General features: G+C 37.2%; 4 protein-coding genes across 5 annotated transcripts in view; 2 read left to right on the top strand and 2 right to left on the bottom strand.

Moving 5' to 3' along the window:
• The window catches only part of LOC116017351 (glycosyltransferase-like KOBITO 1), a 4,593-nt gene extending 3,503 nt beyond the window's left edge, over positions 1-1,090 (top strand). Inside the window, exons 10-11 of the mRNA XM_031257912.1 lie at positions 210-297; positions 411-1,090. Of these exons, the coding sequence (XP_031113772.1) occupies positions 210-297; positions 411-692 (370 nt within the window). The 3' untranslated portion in view covers positions 693-1,090. The remainder of the gene's footprint in view (positions 1-209; positions 298-410) is intronic.
• A 2,660-nt stretch (positions 1,091-3,750) lies between these two features.
• Positions 3,751-6,457, bottom strand: LOC116017336 (uncharacterized transmembrane protein DDB_G0289901-like). Its single transcript, XM_031257897.1, has 2 exons — positions 6,154-6,457; positions 3,751-5,195 (listed from the first exon to the last, which is right to left on the bottom strand). The coding sequence occupies exons 1-2, from the start codon at positions 6,248-6,250 to the stop codon at positions 4,042-4,044; spliced, it is 1,251 nt and encodes a 416-aa protein (XP_031113757.1). The 5' UTR covers positions 6,251-6,457; the 3' UTR covers positions 3,751-4,041.
• Positions 6,458-11,431: 4,974 nt separating this feature from the next.
• On the bottom strand, positions 11,432-14,053 carry LOC116015080 (protein IQ-DOMAIN 14). Its single transcript, XM_031255080.1, has 5 exons — positions 13,460-14,053; positions 13,062-13,388; positions 12,575-12,790; positions 12,352-12,483; positions 11,432-12,267 (listed from the first exon to the last, which is right to left on the bottom strand). The coding sequence occupies exons 1-5, from the start codon at positions 13,532-13,534 to the stop codon at positions 11,701-11,703; spliced, it is 1,317 nt and encodes a 438-aa protein (XP_031110940.1). The 5' UTR covers positions 13,535-14,053; the 3' UTR covers positions 11,432-11,700.
• A 5,235-nt stretch (positions 14,054-19,288) lies between these two features.
• LOC116017118 (uncharacterized protein PB1E7.01c-like) lies at positions 19,289-22,150 on the top strand. Of its 2 annotated transcripts, none has more exons than XM_031257648.1 (4): positions 19,289-19,441; positions 20,644-20,732; positions 21,545-21,627; positions 21,711-22,147. In XM_031257648.1, exons 2-4 carry the CDS (start codon positions 20,661-20,663, stop codon positions 21,970-21,972), a joined length of 417 nt encoding a protein of 138 aa, XP_031113508.1. In that variant the 5' UTR covers positions 19,289-19,441; positions 20,644-20,660; the 3' UTR covers positions 21,973-22,147. The 2 variants fall into 2 exon arrangements, with proteins under 2 accessions (XP_031113508.1, XP_031113509.1); XM_031257649.1 differs by having other exon boundaries at positions 19,291-19,441; positions 20,579-20,732; positions 21,711-22,150.
• Positions 22,151-24,074: the final 1,924 nt, after the last annotated feature.

Genomic DNA, 24,074 nt, shown 5'->3' with positions numbered 1-24,074 from the left:
CCCCCCCCCCCCGGTATGGGAGGCAAGGGGTTTTGTTTTGTGATGAGTTTTGTCAACAGAGAAACCCCTTCCAGTCGATATCCAGAGTGGATGGTTACCTAACAAAAAATAGATACAATATCCAGAGTGGATTGTTACACTTGTCCAACTATAGTTGTTGGAATATATCGAGTATTGAATGTTTAAAATAATTGTTTTTACTGTTTCAGGTACCGTGAACATGTTGTCTGGACAGATAAAACGCTTAACTTGAAACTATTGAGGAAGGGCATTTTGACTAGGATTTATGCTCCCATGGTGAGCTTGTTTGCCTTTAGAAATTTCTAATCCTATCTAATTGAGCTTTTCATGTGGTATTTTAGATACAAGGAGTCCCATAATATAATTATTTTCTCAATTCCGTTATTCAGGTGATCATCCAAGGACTGAAAGAGTCTGGTGTATTCGGCACTATCATTGCATCTGCTCAGAAAAGTCTCTCGAAGGACAAGTTTCTAGCGTCCATTGAGAAGGGTAACTCATCAAGAGCCGTCGCCTCTCAGTCACTTCCATCGAGAAAGATTGGCCGGAGCCAAGATTCTCAGGTGACAGCGAGGAAAACGTTACAGACGGCTCCCTTCGAATCTCATGAGCCAGCTGTCCCCCCATTGTCTCCCCCAGGCATGGATAGCGAAACTGTGATTGAAGCATAATATGTTCTCCGTGCATGGCTGCTGCTGCTTACTTCTCGTGTTGTAGTGGAAAAGAGCGGGATTTAAGCTTTTAGCAGTTCCATGGATGGCGTTCATACTTGCTCGATCTATACCTATTCCCGATCATTTACCCAAGCGGAGATGTACATGTGTTGGAGAGATGGAAGAGAAGGGAGACAGACGAATGACGGCGCCAATACATCAGATCCTCATCATTGTGTATAGAAAAAACCATTTAACCAGTGTGGTCCATTCTGTGACAATATTTTTTGAGGGATTTGTATTTGGTGTATCATATTTGGCTTCTCATTTGAGCTCTAAATGAAGTTGAGTAGTTAATGGCTTTGTAACTTTTTTTAAATGCAGTTATAGTATACATTCTTCAGTATTACCTCAAAGAGCTTAAAAGTGATGATGCAAATTTTTTTGATGAGTAATGGGTAAGGAATTGAGGTATGAGGTATTCTCTACAGTGCCATGCTGTACTCCAAAACCTTAAAAATGGAAAAGTCCTTTTTGTTGCTTGTACCTCTGCCATTTCTGTGGCAAAATGAGAGTACAACTATAGTGGGGGTTGGTTCCTGCTGTTGAATTTGGAAGTTATGATTTTATATTATGGACACAACCCTATAAATAAACTTAACTCTATTGTTCAATACTCCCCCTCAACCTGGAACATATGAAAGTTCTAAGTTTGGATTAAAGCATGCACTCTACCTTACTTTGAATTACAAATGAAGATTAAAAGTAGTTAGGAAATAACAAGATGGCTTCGGAGGGACAATGCTATACACAACCCTTGGGAATGAAGGCACCATGGGCAAAGCTTGTCACAAACAACCTTGGGAATGAAGGCACCAAGGAGGAAGATTAACATGAACGCCCTCACAGCAACATAAGCACTCTAACAATCTTCGTCAAGAACGACATAGCAAATAAATCATGAGCAGCAAGGGAGATGCAGCTTGGGGTGTAAACGAATCGAATCGAATCAAATATTCGACTATTCGATTCGAATTCGACTATTTTGAAAACTATTCGAATTCGTATTCGATAAATATTCGAATCTAAAATTTTATTCGTATTCGATTCGGCTACATTATTCGAATATATTCGATTCGACTCGAATATTCGAATTCAAACGAATCGAATATTCGAATTCAAAATGTCTAACCTAATTTTTGTTTACAAATTCTCCAATAAATTAAGATAAAATGTAATAAAATTTTCTATTAATATACTATTATACTAGTATTCCATTAATATATTAATTTTATTATATATATATATATATATATATATATATATAGAGAGAGAGAGAGAGAGAGAGAGAGAGATTTTTATTCAAATGTGGCCGCGCCCTTACGTGCGGCCGTGCGGTTTACACCACTCAATGTTAAGAAATGTACCACTCAATGTTACGAAATACACCACTCAATAACATTGAGTGGTGTATTTCATATTTAAGAAATACACCACTCAATGTTATTGAGTGGTGCATTTCGTAACATTGAGTGGTGCATTTCTTAACATTGAGTGGTGTAAACCGCACGTAAAGGCGCGGCCACACCCGAACATGACCCTATATATATATATATATATATATATTCGAATATAGTCGAATCAAATACCTTCTGATTCGTATTCGATTCGAAATATGTATTCGAATTCGAATTACGAATCCAACTAAAAATATTTGATTTGTTTACACCCCTATGCAGCAGAGCCCATAGTAATGATATATACACCCAAAGAATAAAGTATACCGAGAACACCACATGATTGATGTTTGTACCCTTATAGGATAAGTGAATAACAAAAGGCTTTTTGGAGAAAAAAAAAAAAAAGGTTACCAAACTTGAAAATCCTAGGGAATAAATATGGTATACCGAAAATAAAGAAACCAATACAGTTATACCAAAACACCCCGGAAAGAAGTTTGACAACAAAGCCAAAAAGCCTTCAAACTTCACCAAAAGGTCAAAGAACGGCAAAACAACAATCTAGAATTTTCATCGGAGAAACACAAGGAAAAATACATAGATGGAGTCACAGAGACCCGAAGAGAATATCTGAAAAGTTTCGCCTGAAAATCCTGCCGGAGGTGGCCACATGCGCCGACGCGTGAGGTCGGAAGTCCGACGACGGTGGAGGCGCGTGGCGGAAGAGATGGCGATGCCGCTTGCTGGATCAGGCTTGCCGGAGACTATAGAAGGGATGTGTATCACCAATTTGACAAAAGAACTCACCAAAAGTAAGTAATTTTAAAAATTAGGGTTTCCCGTGAACAGTAACATATGTGTACTACTGTTCATGCGACTGAAAAAATGCAATTTTGATGTTTGAAATATCCTAGGAAAGTAGGCTCTGATACCATTTTGAATTTGGGAGATGGAATGGCCTGGTCGGTGAAAAATAACAACCACCCGCCAATTAAGCAGAAGCAAAATAGGAAAATGTATATAAGACTGAAAGATTACAATATATTAGTATGATTCTATATTATCTGTGTTTACCTAACTCTTTATTTTTCAACACCTGCTACAAACATTGAAGGCTTTGATTTGAATTAGAGTAATTTTTATTTTTTGTCATTTTTGAGGTGTCAATTAGGAAAGAGAGAGAAAGTCAAGAAAAATAGAGAAAAAGAAAAAAGAAAAAAATAGGTGGACAACAATTTCTTTTTACGAAAAAAAACTGAAAAAGTTTAAAAGTGAACGGACACAATTCTTGCAACCAACTGCATCGCCTTTACCTTTTTTCTCTCCTGACGGGTCCCACAACAAACCATTCATTGTAAGAAGATCCCAACTCTTCTCTCTCATCCATATAAGTCATGTTTTCCTCAAAAACTAAGCATGATGTTAAGTCTGAAAGTTTAAAGCGGGTCTGTGAGATCTAGAATATAATCTAGGGAAGCCAAGAAACTCAAATTACAAAAAGAAAAGGAAAAAGAAAAAAAGCAGATATCTGACTCCAGGCTGTGTTAAAGAAACAAACACAGTAACTGAAAGTGTATCAGAAAAATAAAGCTGATGTCTGATGACAGGTAGTGGAGTTAGGACAGGAAGCAACTGACCAGTTGGCTTTGTTTCCAAAATAAGCAACTGAATACAGGACAGGACACTAAGAATACATTTATACACTAGTCCCTGACATAACAGGTGACCTCAAAAAAACTCCCATTGACAAAAAGAATGCAAGTTACTGATGATATAAACTTTATCCTAACAGTCAAAACAAATGGCTCAAAGTCCATTAAGTATATATTGGCAATAAGACATATAAAGGGTGGGTGTGTCATTCTCCCAGGCAAGATTTCTTCTTTTATACATGAAGTTGTTTTGCATCATTTATAGTCTTCTGAGTTCTTAACTTTCCTCCAGGTGTAATTTGCTCCCTGTTCGCCTCCTTGAAACCTCGAACTTTTGAATGTTGAAGTATGGTATGAAGAGCCTTCCCGCTTCCTGGAACCGCCATAGAAAGACTCCCTGCCGGTGTTATATCTTTCTGGCTCAAAATACGAGGGCTGATTATTCTGAAAGCCGGAGTTCTTCCAACTGTTTGTAGCTCCACCGCCTCGAAGTGCATTGTTTCCCCTAGGATCACAATGGTAACCGGAATTCCACGGCTTGTGATCCCTGTCAATCCAAGAATTTCGAGTCTGGAAACCGTTGTGGTCCTTATCGTTCCATGCATTTTGACTCCAGGAGCCATTTTTGTTATTGCCCCAATCGTTTTGCCTTGTGCACCCAACATTCCCACCGTCGTGATTCCAAGAACCATGCCCAGGGTGGTCCCTATCATTCCACGCGTTTTGACTCCATGAACCATTTTTGTTTTGCGTTGCGCACCCAGCATTCCTGCTATCATGATTCCAAGAATTGTTCCAAGTCCTATCGAGGCCACTTGGGGCATTTTGCCCGGGGTTCCAACCCCATGAAGAGTCGTTTCCACCAACTCTCCATCCAGTGCCCTTGAAAGACCCTCCGGTTTTTGCGCAACTCTCCTCCCACGGATCGCCAACGTTTTTCGAAATTTTTGATTCATTCCACTCGCCCGAACCCTGTCCTGCTTCCGGAGTTCCATTCCCCTGTCTATGGCCAACCTCCCAAGCATTCTCACCGTTATGAAGATTTTTATTATCTTGTGGTCCTGTGCATCCGGAAACATCCTCTGAGTTGTTGGCATTTGCTTCGTCAGGGTTGAAAAAATCTCGATCTAAATCCAATATCATTTCGGGGTCAACCGTTGCATTCCAATCAACATCATCAACGTACTTACAGGGATCAGGCAAAGGACTATCACAGGTAACGCCATTAGTCTTAGCCCAATATCTAGTTTTGGCATCATGAAAGGCTTCTTGACTTGCAGAATCGTCCCACTTAACCACACTATCATGGCAGGAAATGTACTTCTTCGTATAGATAACCTTGTTCCAAGGAATCCCCACGGACTTGCAGAAATCTATCTCCCATGAGGGCACGCTATTCTCCTGAAAAGCTTCAGCGTTTGGAAACAAAAATAATTTAGAAGTCATAGTCACAAGGTCACAAAATACCATAACACGAGTCAAACAGAAGTGCTGAACCTGTCTTATATAACAGAAAATTATAATTTACAGATAAAATCATACATCCCATCATGCCATTCAGTAAATGGTAGAAAATAGAAATCCACACTAAATGACAGCAACAAAAACAAACAAGCTTTCCACAAATCAGCAACCAAAAAGGTTCGTGATAGTATAGGCAGAGAACCTTGTAAATATACTTCTCCGATTCCACATGCCTAAAAATCACAACCATTATCAACAAATTATTACCACAGAGCTGCAAATATACAATTCCAAGTGAAATGCTAACTCCCCTCACTAATCCAAAGATTAAATGTGCAAGCACACTCAACACAATCCTTTTTGCCAGGTATTTCTACCCCGCTCCTCATTATCGATCTCAATATTGTGACTCTACCCAGACTCAGATACCATGAACATATATAAACTTTAATGATTTTCCCAGAAGTAAACTTATCCTCCAAAATATGGTTCCTCTGAACATTTAATCTTCAACTTCTTCATAATTTCATCATTCCCAGTCATAATCAATTCTCTCTGGGTTCTATGTTAACCTATCAAACTTATTTACATCTGGGAGACAACAATGATAATCAATAGAACAGTGAGCAAAGAGTATAAGTTCTGGCAACAGCCCCCAAACCCTGCCCCTTTCACCACACACAAAATGCAAATCATACAATCACATAAGCACAAAACAAAGCAATAAAGTTCCAATCTTTTCTCAATTAGTCCTCAAGTACATCCCAGGAAAGCAAATTTATCACACAAAACTGCCGATTCCAAACCATTTTTCAAGGAATCAAACGCTGAAAATGAACGACGGCGCCACTAGTTAAGATCAGAAAACCGGAAACCGCAGAAACGCAATGAGAAGAAAGATACCGGAATCAAACTTATCGTCGAAGTCAGTAGGATGAAAATCTTGGTATTGGTAGTCGTAGTTCCTTCTGGGGAAATATCTTCGATTCCATTTGCCCATCTGACGTGATAGGTGTGAGGGCACGCAAAGTAGTGCCTACAGAACGAAGGGTTTCAAGATCTAGGATCCCAAAGCCTTCTGACTTCTGGAGCCACTGTGCAGATGCAAAGAATCCAGAAAAAGGCTCATAACGGCGGAGGAGAGAACTCAGAGAAGACAAAAGGGGTTTTGAGAGGCATTTATAGGAAATATACGACACGCCGGTTAGATCAGGTTCACGAACATGTTACATATTTCGGGTTGTGTGATGTGTTGGATTTGTACTCTGTAGTTACTTGTGCACTTGAAACTATTAGAAGGTAAACCACACCACAAAAAACCTAGATTGTTAAATTTAGAAATTTGTAATTGTCAAGTTCAACCGTAATTTAAATCACAAAAGTCAATAAATCACTTCTGTTTAACGTTGAATTTGTGTAGCAAAAAAAACTCCGGCGCCTTTATAATGCTTTTGAAGTAAAGCAAAGAACCTGTTTCGCAACTTTTTACTTCTTACTCACGTAGGTCGTCCAATCTCTCACTCTCCAAATTGTCATGTCAGACCGGTACACCCAGAGTATGATTTATACTGAAAGTAGCAATTAATTTCTCGGCTTCTTTGGACATCTCAGCAAATTCATTATGCTGCAAGTCCAGCTCGACGCCATTATAATGCTTTTGCAGTAAAGCAAGGAACCTATTTCGCGAATTTTTACTTCTTACTCATGCACGACGTCCAATCTCATGCACGACGTCCAATCTCTCACCCTCCAAATTGCTATGTCAGACCAGTACACCCTGAGTATGCTTTATAGTGAAAGTAGCAATTATTTCTCTGCTTCTTTGGACATCTCAGCAAATTCATTATGCTGCAAGCCTAGCTCGACGCTTTTATAATGCTTTTGCAGTAAAGCAAGGAACCTGTTTCGCGACTTTTTACTTCTTACTCATGCAGGACGTCCAATCTCTCACCTCCAAATTGCCATGTGATACCAGTACACCCTAAGTATGCTTTCTAGTGAAAGTAGCAATTATTTCTCTGCTTCTTTGGACATCTCAGCAAATTCATTATGCTGCAAGTCTAGCTCGGCGCTTTTATAATGCTTTTGCAGTAAAGTAAGGAACCCGTTTTGCGACTTCTTACTTCTTACTCACGCAGGTCGTCCAATCTCTCATTCTCCAAATTGTCATGTCAGACCGGTACACTCAGAGCATGCTTTCTAGTGAAAGTAGCAAATTAGAAATTCATTTCTCTACTTCTCTGGGCATCTTAGCAAATTCATTCCGCTGCAAGCCCAACTCGGCTTACGCGGCAATTTATATCGTGGACCAAAGTCCACAATACACTGTGAACCTTTGTCCAATATACAGAATTTAACTTTATAAAATACAGAATTCATTGAACATAATTATATAGTTGACTACACATAAACACTTAACATAATGGACACAATTTATGTTCATATACAAAATTCATGTCCATAATGCACATAATTCATATTTATTATATCGTGTTTATGCGTATGTGTATTAATGTATTATGAACATAAATTATGTACCTTATGAAGTCAAATTATGTATATTGGACCAGGGGTCAATCCACGATATAATGATTGGGCTTACGCAAGATCGGAAGCCCTCTTATTTAATATTTATAATGGCCTTGTTTGGTAAATAATCAACCTATTAGCCAATTTTGACTTATTTAACCACTATTAGTTGTTTGATTTGGTTAAAAAAATCAATATAAGTGTTTGGTTAAGAAGCTTTTTGTAACTCCAAAATGCTAAAATTCAAATGGCTACTAAAAGTAGCATTTTCAATTAGCTTTTTGAGAAAAGAAATTATACCAAACAGCTATCAGTTAACAGCTAATTTATCAAACAACTTTCTACAATTAGCTAATGTTATCCACAAATCATACCTTTTAACCCAAACAGTCAACCCAATAAGCTAACAACCATTTATCAAACAAGGTCAATAAGTTATTTAGAGACTTTCGATTTTTTTACCCCGTTTTGGTTTTTCAGCTATTTAAAAATGAAATAGATGATTTCAAAAAAAAAATAAAAAATGAAATAGATCAAATAATTAAGTAATTTTAGATCTTCTTTCAAGTCCACAGTGCAACCAATTTAGTTAGGGGATCATTTTTAAATATATATTAAAATATTTCATATGGTTTTTTTTTTAAACAACAATAACAACATTAATTCATTAATAAGAGGATCGAACGATTACAACAAAGCGCAAGAGAATTACAATCTGACATAGATACAACTTTCTTAGCCAAGCTATAGAAATTTGAATCGCAGAATGTTTTACAAAGTTGAAGTTAAGATCCTTGTAAGGACTTAATGCTTCTTTTGAGTCTTCAATAATGTGGCTAAATATAGGCAAGCCTTGTTGAAAAGTCTTGTACACCACCTGGGTCTTCAATTCATTCATTGACAAAATTTTCGCCTGAAATTTATCAAGGGGTTGCCTACCGAACGGGCTGAAAAGCATATTATGGTTTGAAGGCAATTTGATATTGTCATCGTCGCTGCCCCGGAAGAATAACGTGCACACCAAGACTATTTTACTCATATCACGCACCATTAGAACCCCGTCAAAAGAACAGGAGATAGAAACTCGTCAAAAAAACGAAATGGACAACTCGTCAAAACAAACGAGATAAAGAAAATTACTACGGAGTTACACAAAAAATAAAAAATATTTCATATGGTTAGTATTAGAAATGTTACACAAAAAACTGTATGCTCGTTATAGGAAAAGAAAATTACTACGGAGTAATATACAAATACAAAACTCTGTGTGTGTATGTGTATATATATAGGGGATGGTTCACGTGCAAAATTTCTCTCATGTGAAAATGCGGTGAAAGAATATGAATATTCACTTTTTGGGCCAAATATGGATTAATGCATTCTCATTATTTGTTGGGCTTCATTTAGCAAGCCCAATCAACAAATTTGAGCCTACCAACCTTCAATTACATTTAATTTGGGCAATTGAGTCAATTTAATTAGACAATTTGATTAATCTATATAAATCAACAATTGACCCGATTACATCAAGACGAGGCCAAAAACATATGAATAAGCCCATCTTTGCTATTAAAATTTTGCTTTCTACCCTTGTTAATATGTTTTAAAGCATTATGATATTCCAATTAATGACTGTTTTAATAATATAAAAAAGAGTTCGAGATAAAAATAAATATTTTGATTGAATTAATAAATTCAATAGGGTTATAGAGCAGTTCTATTGACTCAATAACACCAACATTATTGTCTTCATGTAGGCATTTCTCGGTCTTGGAAATCGAATTCTTAGTTAATAAGATTGAGCGTCGTAAAAAGAATATGCCTTGTTCTTTGCCATTAAGTCAACCATCACATTAGTAATTACTTTGTAATATGATCCGCCTAAATGCTTAGTTGAGAGGTGGCATGTCAATTTCATGATATGATCTTTAACGTGTTGCTTTAATATAAATTTAAAATTTCATCAACGTATTATGGGATTATAATTTTCATTTCATGTATATTATGACTGACCACATTAGAGCCTTTCTAATGCTCATTTATAATAGATTATTGTATTTGACTCATTAACCATGGATTAGATTATTGTAGCAGAGTCAGTAGTACTTAAAAAAAATTGTCATATCAAATAGTTAGTTGGGTAATTACAAAGTTCTAAGTTAATTTCTATGAAAATCGTCTATTAAACTTCTTGGTTTAAATAGGCTAGTTATTGACAACTTAAACTGCTTTACCTCCTTATAAGATTTTACTTGTTAAGATTACAAATCGGATGTCGCTATGAGAAAACATATCTTGACTGATCTTTTAATCGCATTATACTATCATTAATTTTTGAGTTTATTACCGAAATGGTCTTTCGACTACTGCGAAATTACAAATTTGGTCATCAACAGTTTTTTTTGTCCAATTAAGTCATCGACTTTGAAAAATTTAACAAATTTAGTCATCTGTTTATTTTGGTGTTAAACATCCGTTAAATTGGGATCAAATTGGTAATTTTACTATAGTCAAGGGGTCACTTTCGTAATTAATTTTTGACTGAAATGATCCCTTGACTATAGTGAAATTATCAATTTGGTCCCGATTTAACAAATATCAAACGGTAAAATAAATGGAGGACCAAAATGGTTAAATTTTTCAAAATTGAGAATTTAATTGGACAAGAAAAATTATCAAGGATCAAATTGGTAATTTCACAATAGTCGAGAGACCATTTCGATAATAAACTCTTAATTTATTTATTTACTTTTTAAATTTGTTTTTTTGGAAGCATTTAAATTTGGTTAATAGTTAACCGAATTAACCGATTTCATCCCTCTTTTACTTGTTGTGCAAACAGCTCTTATCCCTATACAACTCCGTTGCCTAGCTTCTCTAGTTGCATTCCAACAACTCCAAAAACTTGAATAAATGCCTGTCAGTACATCTCATCCCATTTCTTTATGTACTCTGTCTTTATATACCCTTCGCTAATCATTCTCTTTCAGTCTTCTGTCGGCTCAGATATCATATCTCCTCGCATTAATTGGGTGGCCATTATTGAGCTTAATGCAAGAAAACCTTTTAAATTTTAGTTAGGTAAAAGCAGCGAGTGTATACCAGCATGGGATTATTGTAATGCTTTAAGGTTGCTTTCAAAGATTGAATCTTTTTTTTTTATTTTTTTTATTTTTTAGTGTTTGCAATGTACCAATGTGAGTATCTTGTCTGTTTTCTTGAAATGATTAATGATGAGGGGGTTGTTGTTGAGGGTTTGCGTGATTGTTTTGGAGACTTTGACAACACCCGTTATTTTCAATGAAAAGGGTTTTGAACTTTCCCCCCCTTTTGTATCCTATTTGGGGCTGAAATGATCTTTTTTCTTTGTTGTTGGAAGGGATTTCAGATTTTCAGCACTGGTTTTTGTTGGGTGGAGGCTAGTGAAGGGTCAAGTTCAGTACCCTGTCTCTTGAAAATGTGACAGTACAAGGAAATAAAGTTGCGTCTTTGATCACTACTAGGTTTTTGTTGGGTGGAGGCTAGTGAAGGTTCAAGTTCAGTACTTTGCCTCTTGAAAATGTGACAGTACAAGGAAATAAAGTTGCATCCTTGATCACTACTAGCTATAACTTTTGGCGCAGTGATAAACGTTTGATCCTAACAATTGATATCAAAGTAAACTCTGAAGTTAAGGTTGACAGGAGCGGGGAATTGTTGGCCTAAAGGGCCAAGTCCACGAGGTCCAATACCCTGTCTCTCTGGTGTATCTCGACAATGTGACGGTAAAAAAAAAAGTTGATTTTTGCGCGGCGGTAAATGCTTGATCCTAACAGTTTTTATTATGAACTGAAATATGTAAGCAGACCATCCAAATGTTACAAATGTTGTCATTTCTGGTTAATCATCTGGTGGGCACTATTAGAGTTCCCAATTTGGGCATCACAAATCTTGCTCCAAGCTAATGTTCTTTAGGCTTCTGCTTGATCTCACAGGACCAGGTGCACTCCTCAGGCATGGTGATCTTTGTGACAGGCTTGTAGGATGTAGAACCCTGCTGGTTATAGTGACCTCACTGTTAATAGAGGAGATAGGAGAGAGCTTATACTTGTATGGGGAATTAATCTCGGAGTAGGCGTCGAACTTCATTGGCCTTAGCCTTGGGGAGCTCAGTGATCTAGCTCTTGCCTTGGCTGATTCAGTGGCTGCCATGTAAGTAGGCACAGCTGGGGATGCCACAGGGCTGTCATCCCCTATAGAGTTGTTAAACGATCTTCTTGGCGCCCGAATTGGAGACATCAAACTTTCTGTCTTGTATTGTTTCAGCATATTTGGCTTTGCATTTGCTTCTCTTTGATTATCAAACCTGTCTTTCATTCTTGCACTTGCAGAGAAAACTGTTCCCAGGTTTTCGAGGTCTTCTCGTTTGGCTAGCTGGGCATCTACCCATTGTTGTAGCCAATACCTTTGTTTTGTATGTGCACTTGTCTGTTCTGACTCTGCAGACCTCTGGAAATGCATACATTTCTTGGTGTTCATAGTGGGGATTTGCAGAAATGAGAAATCAGTTTCGAGTGTTTCGAGTTTACTTACCCTATGACTTAACCAGTATTCCCTTATGCGGTCTCTCCGGATGGCTGCATCCCTCTTGCTTAAGCACATAGCGTTCACTTCCGCCTTTGACAGAACCCGATTATCCCACCTTCTCTGGCTGTTCAAATCTATCTGCATTTCGATGAAACGCCATTAAATGAGTGTGTAAAGTTAACAGAAGTTGCCCTATGCTATGTTTCTGCTCTTTAGCAATTTTACTTGCCTTTATATCTCTCTCTCTTAGGTCCTGGTACTGATTTTCTTGAAACTCTGTTATGTTGTTCACTAAGTTGCACCTCTGGGCACAGACCTCTGACTGGATGTTTACAATGGACTGCAGGCGCTTAAGCGTGGCAATAGTTTGGCGACGAACAGCATGGCCTCGAATGATTGCTTGAAGCCTCACTAGTCCTTTCAATGCTCGCAACGCTTTTCTTGCCTGCAAAAATGGCACATTAAGAGTGGAAATTATGCCTAGGAAGCTATGGTTGCTGTATAAACTTGTTAGTCATCTGAATTGTCCTTTTCTTGAGCTTTTTCTTTGCCATTCTTGCAGAATTCTAATTTGAACTTGGATTCTTAATTCCCTACAAGTTTTTGTGCCTTTTTCTCTTGGTTCTATACCATTTAAGGAAACTTAAAGTGACAAGAACTGGATGAATATATGAAATGTGTTGTTCTGAAACAAGAAGAGCAAATGAACAACTTACAAGAAAACCGCGAAAAGCTGTCTGAATTTTGATGGAAGCAAGGGTCTGAACCTCTATATCATAGCTACAACAGTGTTTTTGAGCATGGAGGTGAGGATTTTCTGACAGTTCTGAAATCTCTTCTTTATGGTGATGGGCAGGCTGAGAGGAAGCAACACAGCAAGGCGCCCCCCCGGGCACGAAATGCACAGAATCTGCAGCATTAGTTGCAGAATTTCCCAGCTCTTCCTCTCTGCAGGCCTCATGTTCATCTTTTGGGTGTGGTGGAGCTGAGAACAAGGCCAACCATTTGATTCTCAGCCTCCCAATTGGCCTCTTTCGCTTCGCCTGCCGACAAAACAAGGTACAATGTAAGAATTCAACCTCAAATCTTTCTGATCTGTAAGCAAAATACATACCTTTTCTAATCTGGCCTCTCTCCCCAGAACAATAAGCCTTTTGAGAACACTGCACCAGCTCTTCTTCTTAGCCATGGCTTCTGAGATAGCCCCAACCCACACTACTGCTTAGAAAAACACTGAAAATAAAAGGTGGCACCTGAGAAGAGCAAGGCTAATTGTCTTCATGGACAAGTGTGAAAGTGAGAGAGCTACAAGACTGTATAGATTAAGACATGGCGTGTGAGAATGAAAGATCAGCCTTTGTGACCAAATTAAACCAGTTTTCTAGGACAAACGTTGGTGTTTTTTGGTGGACAGTCAAACATCACTGCTCCCTCTATAAGTTTTTCATCTTTTTCCCAAACTTCCAAACACTTATGGGTGAAGCAATTCAAGAAGAAGAAGAATGGCAATGAAATCTGGGTAAAACTGTGTGCTGAGAAACTTGAAATGACTACATTCTTATGCTGGGAACGTGGCACTTAGAAACCATGGTAAGTCCCTAACCTTTTCCTTGGGAAACTCTACCCTATCCCTGTCTTATATACCAAGCAATTATAAGGAGTTTACCTAAATCACTCACATTCATGCCTCACAGACTTCATTTATGAGAGGGTCTTGGTAGGTTGACAGCTACTGTAAAATTTTGTCAAGTTTCATTAATGGAGTCTAAACACACCCCCCCCCCCCACACACACACATATTTGTTGAGGGTTGGCTCAATGTTACGCACCGGTGTCGACCGGAGGCCTAAAAGACCAAATACAACATCCTATCTCGTGTTGCGCCTGACCGCCTGTGCTATTAGTTATAGTTTTTGGTGTAATGATAAGTGCTCAATCTCGACACACAGGTAGAAATATAGAAACAGGCACACATTCACATATTTGTTGAGGTTGGGCTCAATCTTATGCACCGGTGTCAACCGGAGGCCTGAAAGACCAAATCCAGCATCCTATCTCATGCTATGCGAGTACTATTAGTTATAATTTTTGGTGTAATGGTAAGTGCTTAATCTCGACATAGACGGAAGTATCTAAACACACACACTCACTCACATATTGTTTGAGGTTGGGCTCAATGTTATGCACGGGTGTCAACCGGAGGTCTGAAATACCAAATCCAGCATCCTATCTCACGTTTAGTTATACTTTCTGGCGTAATGATAAGTGCTCGATCCCGACACAACCGGAAACATCTAATTGGCTTGGCTTGAATAGTTTTTCACAACTTTAATCTTTGTGGGATGAGAAAAATTTTTCTGTTTAGGCACATGGGATAAGCATGAAGTGTTGAAAAATTGTTGGTGGTAGGGCTGGTGTTGTTGTGGGTGGAACATAAGCCTGATGTGAATGATGAGGGGTTATTTGGAGGGTAATGGGGCCTCTGCACGCTTATCACTTAAAACCTTTCACCCCTATAATTGACATGCTCGAATGTTTGCAGGAAATTCTGTAACTAGCATTAGTCCAGTGGGGCTTTGGGAGTGTTTTTTTTTAATCTTACCAGCAGGTACAATGGCATTTCTGCAGCAGTAATTAGCAGCCATGATGGCAAATCCCTTAATATGGTGTCTTTCTTCTTTCACATATGAAACCAAACATTAAACCACATATAATGATTGTTTTTTCTTGGGATTTTCTGGGATAAGAGTATAAGACAACCTAATTAGCAGCAGAGTGGGATTAGCATGTGATGGTAAAGTTGGTTTTAAGATTGTGTCAAATCAAGAAAGGGAAGTACACTTCATATTGATCCCCATGTACACTACAACTTGATTTCATTATCAAATCACAATAGACTAGGAAAGAGCTGAGAAAATGCATCCATACACAGACATTGAGAGTGAGAGATAGAGATAGAGAGAGAGAGAGAGAGAGAAATGATGTATTATTGCAGAAGGTGGGGAAGGTAGTAATGTNCCCCCCCCCCCCACACACACACATATTTGTTGAGGGTTGGCTCAATGTTACGCACCGGTGTCGACCGGAGGCCTAAAAGACCAAATACAACATCCTATCTCGTGTTGCGCCTGACCGCCTGTGCTATTAGTTATAGTTTTTGGTGTAATGATAAGTGCTCAATCTCGACACACAGGTAGAAATATAGAAACAGGCACACATTCACATATTTGTTGAGGTTGGGCTCAATCTTATGCACCGGTGTCAACCGGAGGCCTGAAAGACCAAATCCAGCATCCTATCTCATGCTATGCGAGTACTATTAGTTATAATTTTTGGTGTAATGGTAAGTGCTTAATCTCGACATAGACGGAAGTATCTAAACACACACACTCACTCACATATTGTTTGAGGTTGGGCTCAATGTTATGCACGGGTGTCAACCGGAGGTCTGAAATACCAAATCCAGCATCCTATCTCACGTTTAGTTATACTTTCTGGCGTAATGATAAGTGCTCGATCCCGACACAACCGGAAACATCTAATTGGCTTGGCTTGAATAGTTTTTCACAACTTTAATCTTTGTGGGATGAGAAAAATTTTTCTGTTTAGGCACATGGGATAAGCATGAAGTGTTGAAAAATTGTTGGTGGTAGGGCTGGTGTTGTTGTGGGTGGAACATAAGCCTGATGTGAATGATGAGGGGTTATTTGGAGGGTAATGGGGCCTCTGCACGCTTATCACTTAAAACCTTTCACCCCTATAATTGACATGCTCGAATGTTTGCAGGAAATTCTGTAACTAGCATTAGTCCAGTGGGGCTTTGGGAGTGTTTTTTTTTAATCTTACCAGCAGGTACAATGGCATTTCTGCAGCAGTAATTAGCAGCCATGATGGCAAATCCCTTAATATGGTGTCTTTCTTCTTTCACATATGAAACCAAACATTAAACCACATATAATGATTGTTTTTTCTTGGGATTTTCTGGGATAAGAGTATAAGACAACCTAATTAGCAGCAGAGTGGGATTAGCATGTGATGGTAAAGTTGGTTTTAAGATTGTGTCAAATCAAGAAAGGGAAGTACACTTCATATTGATCCCCATGTACACTACAACTTGATTTCATTATCAAATCACAATAGACTAGGAAAGAGCTGAGAAAATGCATCCATACACAGACATTGAGAGTGAGAGATAGAGATAGAGAGAGAGAGAGAGAGAGAAATGATGTATTATTGCAGAAGGTGGGGAAGGTAGTAATGTGGGATGGATGAGGGGAGTGCAGAGAAGGAAACAAAGCAGCATTGAGTGGTAAAGAAGAAGACAGCTGTTGAGGGCCCTTTTGTCTTTCTGCTATCTTTCTCTCTCCCTCTTCTTTACGCATTAATCCAGACTAATTCTAAGCCTCCAGAACTCCTGCCTAAGAATCGTTGCAGAAGATAAATCGTCAGCGTGAGTCGATACACTCTGTGCACAAAAAATCTTCGTCACATCTGATCAGTCAAGATCTTCCAATAGGATTCAAACTGTCATACTATAGCTGAAACAAGGCTTTAGGGTAATTATTCGAGCTAACTGAGCTAGTTCTGTGGGCTTTTTTTTTTTTTTTTTTTTAAATAATATTTCATCATATTGTGCACCAGCTAGCTAGTGCTGCTACACTGTGCAGTTTCTACTTGCTGCTGCTTCATCAGCTTTATGTATTGTAGCTTAATAATGGCCGCCATACCAAATGAGTAGTAGAAGTTTCATCAATACATTATGCTGCATATGCCTCTTGCCTGTCATATAGTACTCAGTCCACCCTATAAACAGTTCCCTATTATGAACAGGGTCTAGACTAGGCATGCTGCTACTCCTTCAATTCCCACTTTTTCCAAATAAATTCTTAGAGTGAATGCCTTTTTTGGTCCTACTGTATTGGCGCTTTTCCAATTTTAGTCCGCTTTAGTTATTTTTGTCACATTGAGTCCACAGTTATTAAATGTGTTCCACTTTTGGTCCAGCGTTAAGTATTCCGTCTAATGGCCGTTTGAGGGAAGGCTACTTTCGTCTTTTTACTCTGGTTTCCTCCCTTTACCCTTTCAGTACCTGCTTAACATCTCCGCCATCGAAGCCCTCGAATGCCTCCTTATCTTTGTTTTAATTAAGCTTCACAGCGACCACAGGCGCATGCCTGAACCCATCGCAATTGTCTCCAAGCTCCTCGCTGCCTGGCACGCCACCGCAGTGAGATCGCCCACCACTGTGGTGCCGACGCCGCTCTTTGCTCTCCAGACATTTTCAATAATGCCGCTCTTAGCTCTCCAGACACAATAAGATGTCGTTCAAATTTAGAAAGATAAATGTGAGCTGATGGGATGATGATGTACATGCTAACAAAAATAAGAACATTAGGCAGAAACTGAAAGACTATGGCCGCAAACCAGCTTGAGCTCTGCACCCAAGCAAGCCATATCTGCGCATTATCCATTGCCTTTGCATTAATTATTCTCCATGCACTCTCAATGGCACTAATGATGGCAAGGGGGGAACTGCAAAGCAAAAGCATCAACAGCAGGCATGTATTTACAAACACCCTGCGCAATTTCAGCGAGAACTTTGTAGATCCCAGATGATTTCAATATATGTCAGTTGCCAGGGGCGCACTAGAATTTGCACTTGATTGACTCGGATTACCATACACACCTCTAAGCCTAGTTACTTTCAACCTTAGTTGAAGTTGATTTATACCGTGATGCATGAAGAGAACGACAAGTACAACAAATATAAAGTGAATCCAGAGCAAACGCAGACCTTTTTCTATATGATTGATAGTAGTTTTGGAGAACTGATAAGCAATTGGAGCCTTCCCAGCGTACATATTCAGCGGAAGCATCACAATGAGGGCAAGAATCGCGAGGAATAGAAGAATGCCGGAGCTTCCACGTTCAATGATGAGGAACTGGGTGGCGACCAGAGTAAAAGGAGGAAACCAGAGTAAAAAGACGAAAGTAGCCCTCCCTCTAACGGCCATTAGATGGAATACTTAACGCTGGACCAAAAGTGGAACACGTTTAATAACTGGACTCAATGTGACAAAAATAACTAAAGCTGGGAAAAGCGCCAATAACATAGGACCAAAAAAGGCATTCACTCTAAATTCTTACTATATGAAAAATGTGTTGTGTTGAAATACTGATGGCATGTGATAGGGTTGGAGTCTAAAATATTTTAAGTCAGCATTAACCCCACTGAGGCTCAAACCCATGACCTCCCACTTTGAAGAATTACTTCATGCCGCTTGACCACAAAGCCTTTGGCAGGTTAGAGTCTAAAATATAGTTTGATAAAGTTAGACAATTTGAGTTGTAAAAAAATCTAAATAAAATCATACTTCCTATAGTTGAATTAGATAAAGAATTGCACCTCAATCTCAAGAGTATTTATTATTTTTTTTCTAAAGTTTTGATAAAAGAGATAAATTATACTTCTTATTTTAACTAATGAATAGTAAATACTAAAGAAAATAAGCAAGAAAAAAAAATAGTCGGTTTAACTAATGAATAGTAAATAAAACAATGTAAACTGAGATAGAGAGGGTAAGATATATCTTGACAGTAAGAGTTTTTGAATTTTAGTTAATATTGAATTAATTGATTGAATAAAGAAAATGTGCTAATTGGTGTACGACCAAACATTTTCAATTGAATTAATAATTTTTTAATCTAGAGAATTTCAGTTATTAATTAATTCAGTTTAACAAATGTCAAATAAATGAATTAATGAAATTATCGAAGTTTAGACTTTAAAAAAAAATATTTTTATATACATAATCTAATAATATAGGTGTGTATTTTGAAAACTTGTATTATAGATTTATAGGTGTTAGAATGTGATGACTTGTATTATTGATTGATTAATTTATATAATATTATATTATTATTTTGAAACCCTAAACCTAGGCTAATCCCCAAATCAAAGTCAAAATTCCTTATTTCCTTTTCCCATTTTCCTCTCTCCCGATCCCGGACAATGTGCGGAACTGCGGACAGCGGTGGAGCCGTGGAGTGACGACGCGAGCCATACCGGCGGTGGACTGAGGACGGCTGAGCTGAGGTAGGTCTTTTACTCTTCTACTTTCTTTTCTCTGAGCGTGTAGTTGTAGTTCTTCTACTGTATTTTGCGTATTGCGACTCGCGATCTGCGGCTGCGGGCTCCGGCGTTGTGATTGATTTTAATATGTGCCTGTGTGTATTTCGATGTTGCTATGTTTATTGTGTTTAGACGAAATTAATGCTGCCATGCAATTTTGTTAATCTGCTATATGAAATTTGTTTGTGTTGTTTTGTTGTCTTTTGTTTTTGTGTCTCAATATCATTAGTAATAGATATACTCAAAGGAAATTCAAGATTTTGGAATGAGAATATGGAACCAATGGTCAAGTCTGAGATGTTGTCAATGGTACTCATATGTCAGGTTTTTGGCCTTTATATTTATGATTGCTAGAGCTCAGTGAATTCCAGCTCTTGATTGCGTAGCTTTCTTAGTCACTTTTAACTATAGAGCTCTTGGAGTGTATAGAGGAATATATTGTGAAATATTGAGATTGCTGGAAATTGGAAAGTAAAGTATTCTTTTACAGGAGAAGTTATGCCATTCATTCAATACTTGAGCTAATTGCCTAATTGTGGAGTTGTTTTTTACATGTTTGTATTAATTTGTATTAGACTTTAATTTATGATATATTGATATTATATAGGATGACATGCAACAATATAATTGAATATGTTCATGAACAACAAGTTAATGAACATGCTACAACTCCATCAATCTCTTCAAGTCAACCAATAGAAAGTAACAATCTCTTACTGAACAAGTAATCATTGTTGAACACGAGGAGATTATGTTGAAGCCTTGATTGATCTTGGTGTCATTTTAGACATTGTTATGATGTATTGGTTGGTTTTGATTCTAGACATTGTATTGAACTTGTGTTGTAAGGTTTTTATATTTTGGACTTTATGGATTTGTTGTTATTGGTTGGTTTTCCTGTGAATTATTGGACTAGTTATCGTGTTGACATGTTAGGTAATATGTTTTATTGTTGATTTGTCTTAAAGCTTGGGCTTTGAAGCCTTTTTAATGGCCTACATATTAAATAGGGTTTAGGGTTTACATTAAGGAGCGGGCAAACTGGTAGACAGTAATGGGTGATTAAGATATTTCACTTCAATTTTTTCTTGTTTTTCTTAGGTAGTGAGATTTAGTGAGAAGGTTTTCTTGATAACAATTCCTTTGTGGATGACTTTGTTGAATAGATCTGGCAACAATAGCCATGACTACGGAAGAAACATCAAAGAACAATAAACGACCTCAAGTGGTGAAGCTGGACAGAGCACTCAAATTGGTAAATGATTCTTGGTTGTCCCTAATGTTGTCAAGTGATGTTTACTATGTTTTTTGCCTCTATCTATTTGTATAAGAAAAATCTTACTTTGGATTTTAAGTTGTTGATGGGCAGACTAATGTGTATAAAAAGTTAAAAACTCAACTAGTCTTACCATTCTTCTAAAGGGAAAAAATGCAATTTTAGTTCCCCAATTGTTCCTTGCTAGCGGTTTTAGTCTCTAACTTTTTACCGTTGCAATATACATCCCTACCTCTTCAAAAAAGTTGCAGTTTTAACCCTTAGAGCAACAAAACTCTTAAACTCTATTAAAATTTTACTTAGTACATGGGTATTTTAGTACTTTATGTTTCTTCTTTAATTATAATCTTGTTTAGTCTCGATATTTCATTTGTAAAGTAAAAAACATGATTTTAACATGGTCATATAAGAAAAATAGGGACGATGTGCCACAATTGAAAATGAAAATTTTAGGGAAGACTGGAAGAGTGATGTCAAATATCTGTTTTGCAGATGAAATACCAAAACTGACAATGTTATAAAGAACAAATATAATAAAATTCTAAAATATCTATGTACAAAGTAAACTTCTAATAGAGTTCAATAGTTTTGTTGCTCTAGGGGTTAAAAATGCAACTTTTTTGAAGAGTTAGGGGTGTATATTGCCATGGTGAAAAGTTAATGACTAAAATTGCTAGCAATCAACCATTGAAGAACTAAAATTGCATTTTCCCCTTTTTTTAAAAACTCGCGTGCCTCATGAAAAACACTAATTGTTTTACCTTCTGCTTGGTTGAACTGATCATTTGCAGGCAGAACAATGGGTTACTAATATGGGTAAATCATCAGATGATGATAAACCAAATGGAGCCATTCTAGAGAGTCGGCCTCCTAGGTTAGTATCTTCTGAATTCTGAAATGCTGTAACTTTGTTCAAATGACCTCAATATCGAGTTTTCTTACTCTTTCTCGTTGTAGGCTTGGAATTGGTGCAATAGTTCCCCGTGAATCTAAACACGTACGTTCAAATGATCCCATAGAACGAAAATTGCGTGCTACATTGAATGCTAAAGAAAGGAAAGCTGAAAGGAGGGCCGACGAACGTGCAATATCTGCCAATGATAAAAGGGTTGATGAAGACAGTGATGACGACGAATCTGAAAGCAAAACCAAAGCATTTTCCAAGAAGAGACCTGCAGTTTTCCCCTCTCCTCTCAATCCTAAGAAGAAACACAAATAGAACAACAGAGCAGGCGCATGACATTGTTTAGAAGTCTTTGTAGTTTGTATCCTCTGGATGCGGGTTGTTATGCCGTGGACCCAGGTCCACCTTGCAAGGTGGACCTGGGTCTACATTCACATACACTATACTCTACATTCACAATTTGTAAACTCCACATTCACACATTACAGGATTATATGTTGAGTAACTATACTCTACATTCACATACACTACACTCTACATTCACAATTTGTAAACTTCACATTCACACATTCAAAACTCTATATTCACAGGTCCTATACTCCACATTCACAACTTGAAAACTCCACATTCACACATTACAGGGTTACAAGTTGCTAGAATTTCTTAACTTTATTACAGATTCACACATGCATAACTCTACATTCACGATTTCTATACTCTATATTCACAATTTGAAACTTTCACATTCACACATTTTTGGGCAATTCTACATTCACACAATCATAAATCTACATTCACGATTTCTATACTCTACATTCACACTTTGAAACCTCTACATTCACACATTTTTGGACAACTCTATATTCAGCAATATGTTTACTAATTAAAAAAAAAAGAAGACAAAAACGACAAAAACGACGTAGTTTTGGACTTAGGTCTACCTTGCAAGGTGGACCTGGGTCCACAACATAATTTACCTCTGTATGCTTGCTGGGCTGTTATGTGAGGGACTTACCTAACCATGAATAGTTGGGATTTGGGAACAATATTGTTAAGTTATAGCCCAGTAAACATTTGTAGTAGTATTAGGACCTCCCAAATATAAGCCTGCTTTCTTCAGTTCTTCTATGAAGAGGCCCATCTTTGATGGAAACCATATTATAATCACTGTTTAAAACCAAAGCCCAGTATATGATTTCTGACTGAAAGGCATGAAAGCAGGCAAATTATATTGCAATTGGACTATTGATAAGTGTTCATTTTTAAAATATTGAAGGTTCATTTTTAATTTACTAAACTAAAGATTTATCCGTAAGTAGTAACATTTAGTATATTAAAAATATTTATTTTTTTCAAAAAAAAAAAAAAAAAAAAACAGAAACCTTTTTGTCATACATACATAGGAAATAAAGGGGTATATTTGAATTGACTGTCCTAGGATTAGAGTTCGACTTGAAGTTCAGGATCAGATGAATGGAAGATAACCCCAAAAAGAAAAAAAGAAAAACCTTTTATCATACATAGGATAATAAAGGTATGTTTGACTGTCCTAGGAATTTCCAAGACCATAATCTGGAATCTTGAGGAATCCCCCAAATCTAGCCAGCAGAAAACGTAAGATAACAACCAGCAACACAGCACCATTGAGCTCCACGTGGCACTTCATCCTGGAAATACCTTAACAGGCGCCACGTGTATGCCACTTGCAAAACGTGTAGCCACCACCACATATGAGATGTGTGTCATTGCACAGGTCCACTTGAGCAAATCTGGTCAGAGGTTTGAAGGGAAAAAAAAAACATCACAATCGCCCATATATATATATATATATATATATATATATATATATATATATATATATATATATATATGTTTCCACCCCTTGTTGTGGTGCAATTGTTTTGTGGTCTTTAATGGTGCTGTGGAAAGCAGTTTGGTCATACATAATTCAAAGGCATCAGAAGTACGTATCAATCACCAAAATTTTTCCTACAACTATCTCCAAATCCATATTATCACCTTCCATTTCCATAATAATAATAATTGAAAATTTTATATTATAAATACAAAATCACATAGGAAATTACAGAAGACAAAATCAATTACAAAATTAATAGGTAAGAATTTAATTGGTCAGTTGAACACCAATTAAGTCATTATAACATAATCGAGAGATTAAAATGGTCATTAATTTGTATTAAAAAAAGGTCATTAATTTGGTATTATTAAAAAAAGATGATAGTTTTTTTTTTGAAAGGAAAAAAAAATAAAAAAGATGATAGTTATTTTTTAAAAATGCCACTATTTTTATCTTTTTTCTAATTATAATATATAGTAGATAGTATGATATTCTATTTTGGCATTGTAAAGTTTTTGATAACAATGAATATAAGTTTGAATATGTATTTAATTTAAAT

This window comes from Ipomoea triloba, chromosome 4 (assembly GCF_003576645.1).
Source record: "Ipomoea triloba cultivar NCNSP0323 chromosome 4, ASM357664v1".
In the NCBI taxonomy this organism is placed as follows: Eukaryota; Viridiplantae; Streptophyta; class Magnoliopsida; order Solanales; family Convolvulaceae; genus Ipomoea; species Ipomoea triloba.
This window is presented reverse-complemented; position numbering and strand designations above follow the sequence as displayed.

Excerpts from the sequence above, each read along its gene's own strand:
- LOC116017336 (XM_031257897.1), bottom strand. The coding sequence starts at position 6,250 with ATGGGCAAATGGAATCGAAGATATTTCCCCAGAAGGAACTACGACTAC. Across the intron at positions 5,196-6,153 it reads CGACGATAAGTTTGATTCCG|CTTTTCAGGAGAATAGCGTG; the intron begins GTATCTTTCTTC and ends CAAACGCTGAAG.
- LOC116015080 (XM_031255080.1), bottom strand. The coding sequence starts at position 13,534 with ATGGCTAAGAAGAAGAGCTGGTGCAGTGTTCTCAAAAGGCTTATTGTT. Across the intron at positions 12,484-12,574 it reads TAAGAGAGAGAGATATAAAG|ATAGATTTGAACAGCCAGAG; the intron begins GCAAGTAAAATT and ends ATCGAAATGCAG. Across the intron at positions 12,268-12,351 it reads AATACTGGTTAAGTCATAGG|AGGTCTGCAGAGTCAGAACA; the intron begins GTAAGTAAACTC and ends ATGCATTTCCAG.
- LOC116017118 (XM_031257649.1), top strand. The coding sequence starts at position 20,661 with ATGACTACGGAAGAAACATCAAAGAACAATAAACGACCTCAAGTGGTG. Across the intron at positions 20,733-21,544 it reads TGGACAGAGCACTCAAATTG|GCAGAACAATGGGTTACTAA; the intron begins GTAAATGATTCT and ends GATCATTTGCAG. Across the intron at positions 21,628-21,710 it reads CTAGAGAGTCGGCCTCCTAG|GCTTGGAATTGGTGCAATAG; the intron begins GTTAGTATCTTC and ends TTCTCGTTGTAG.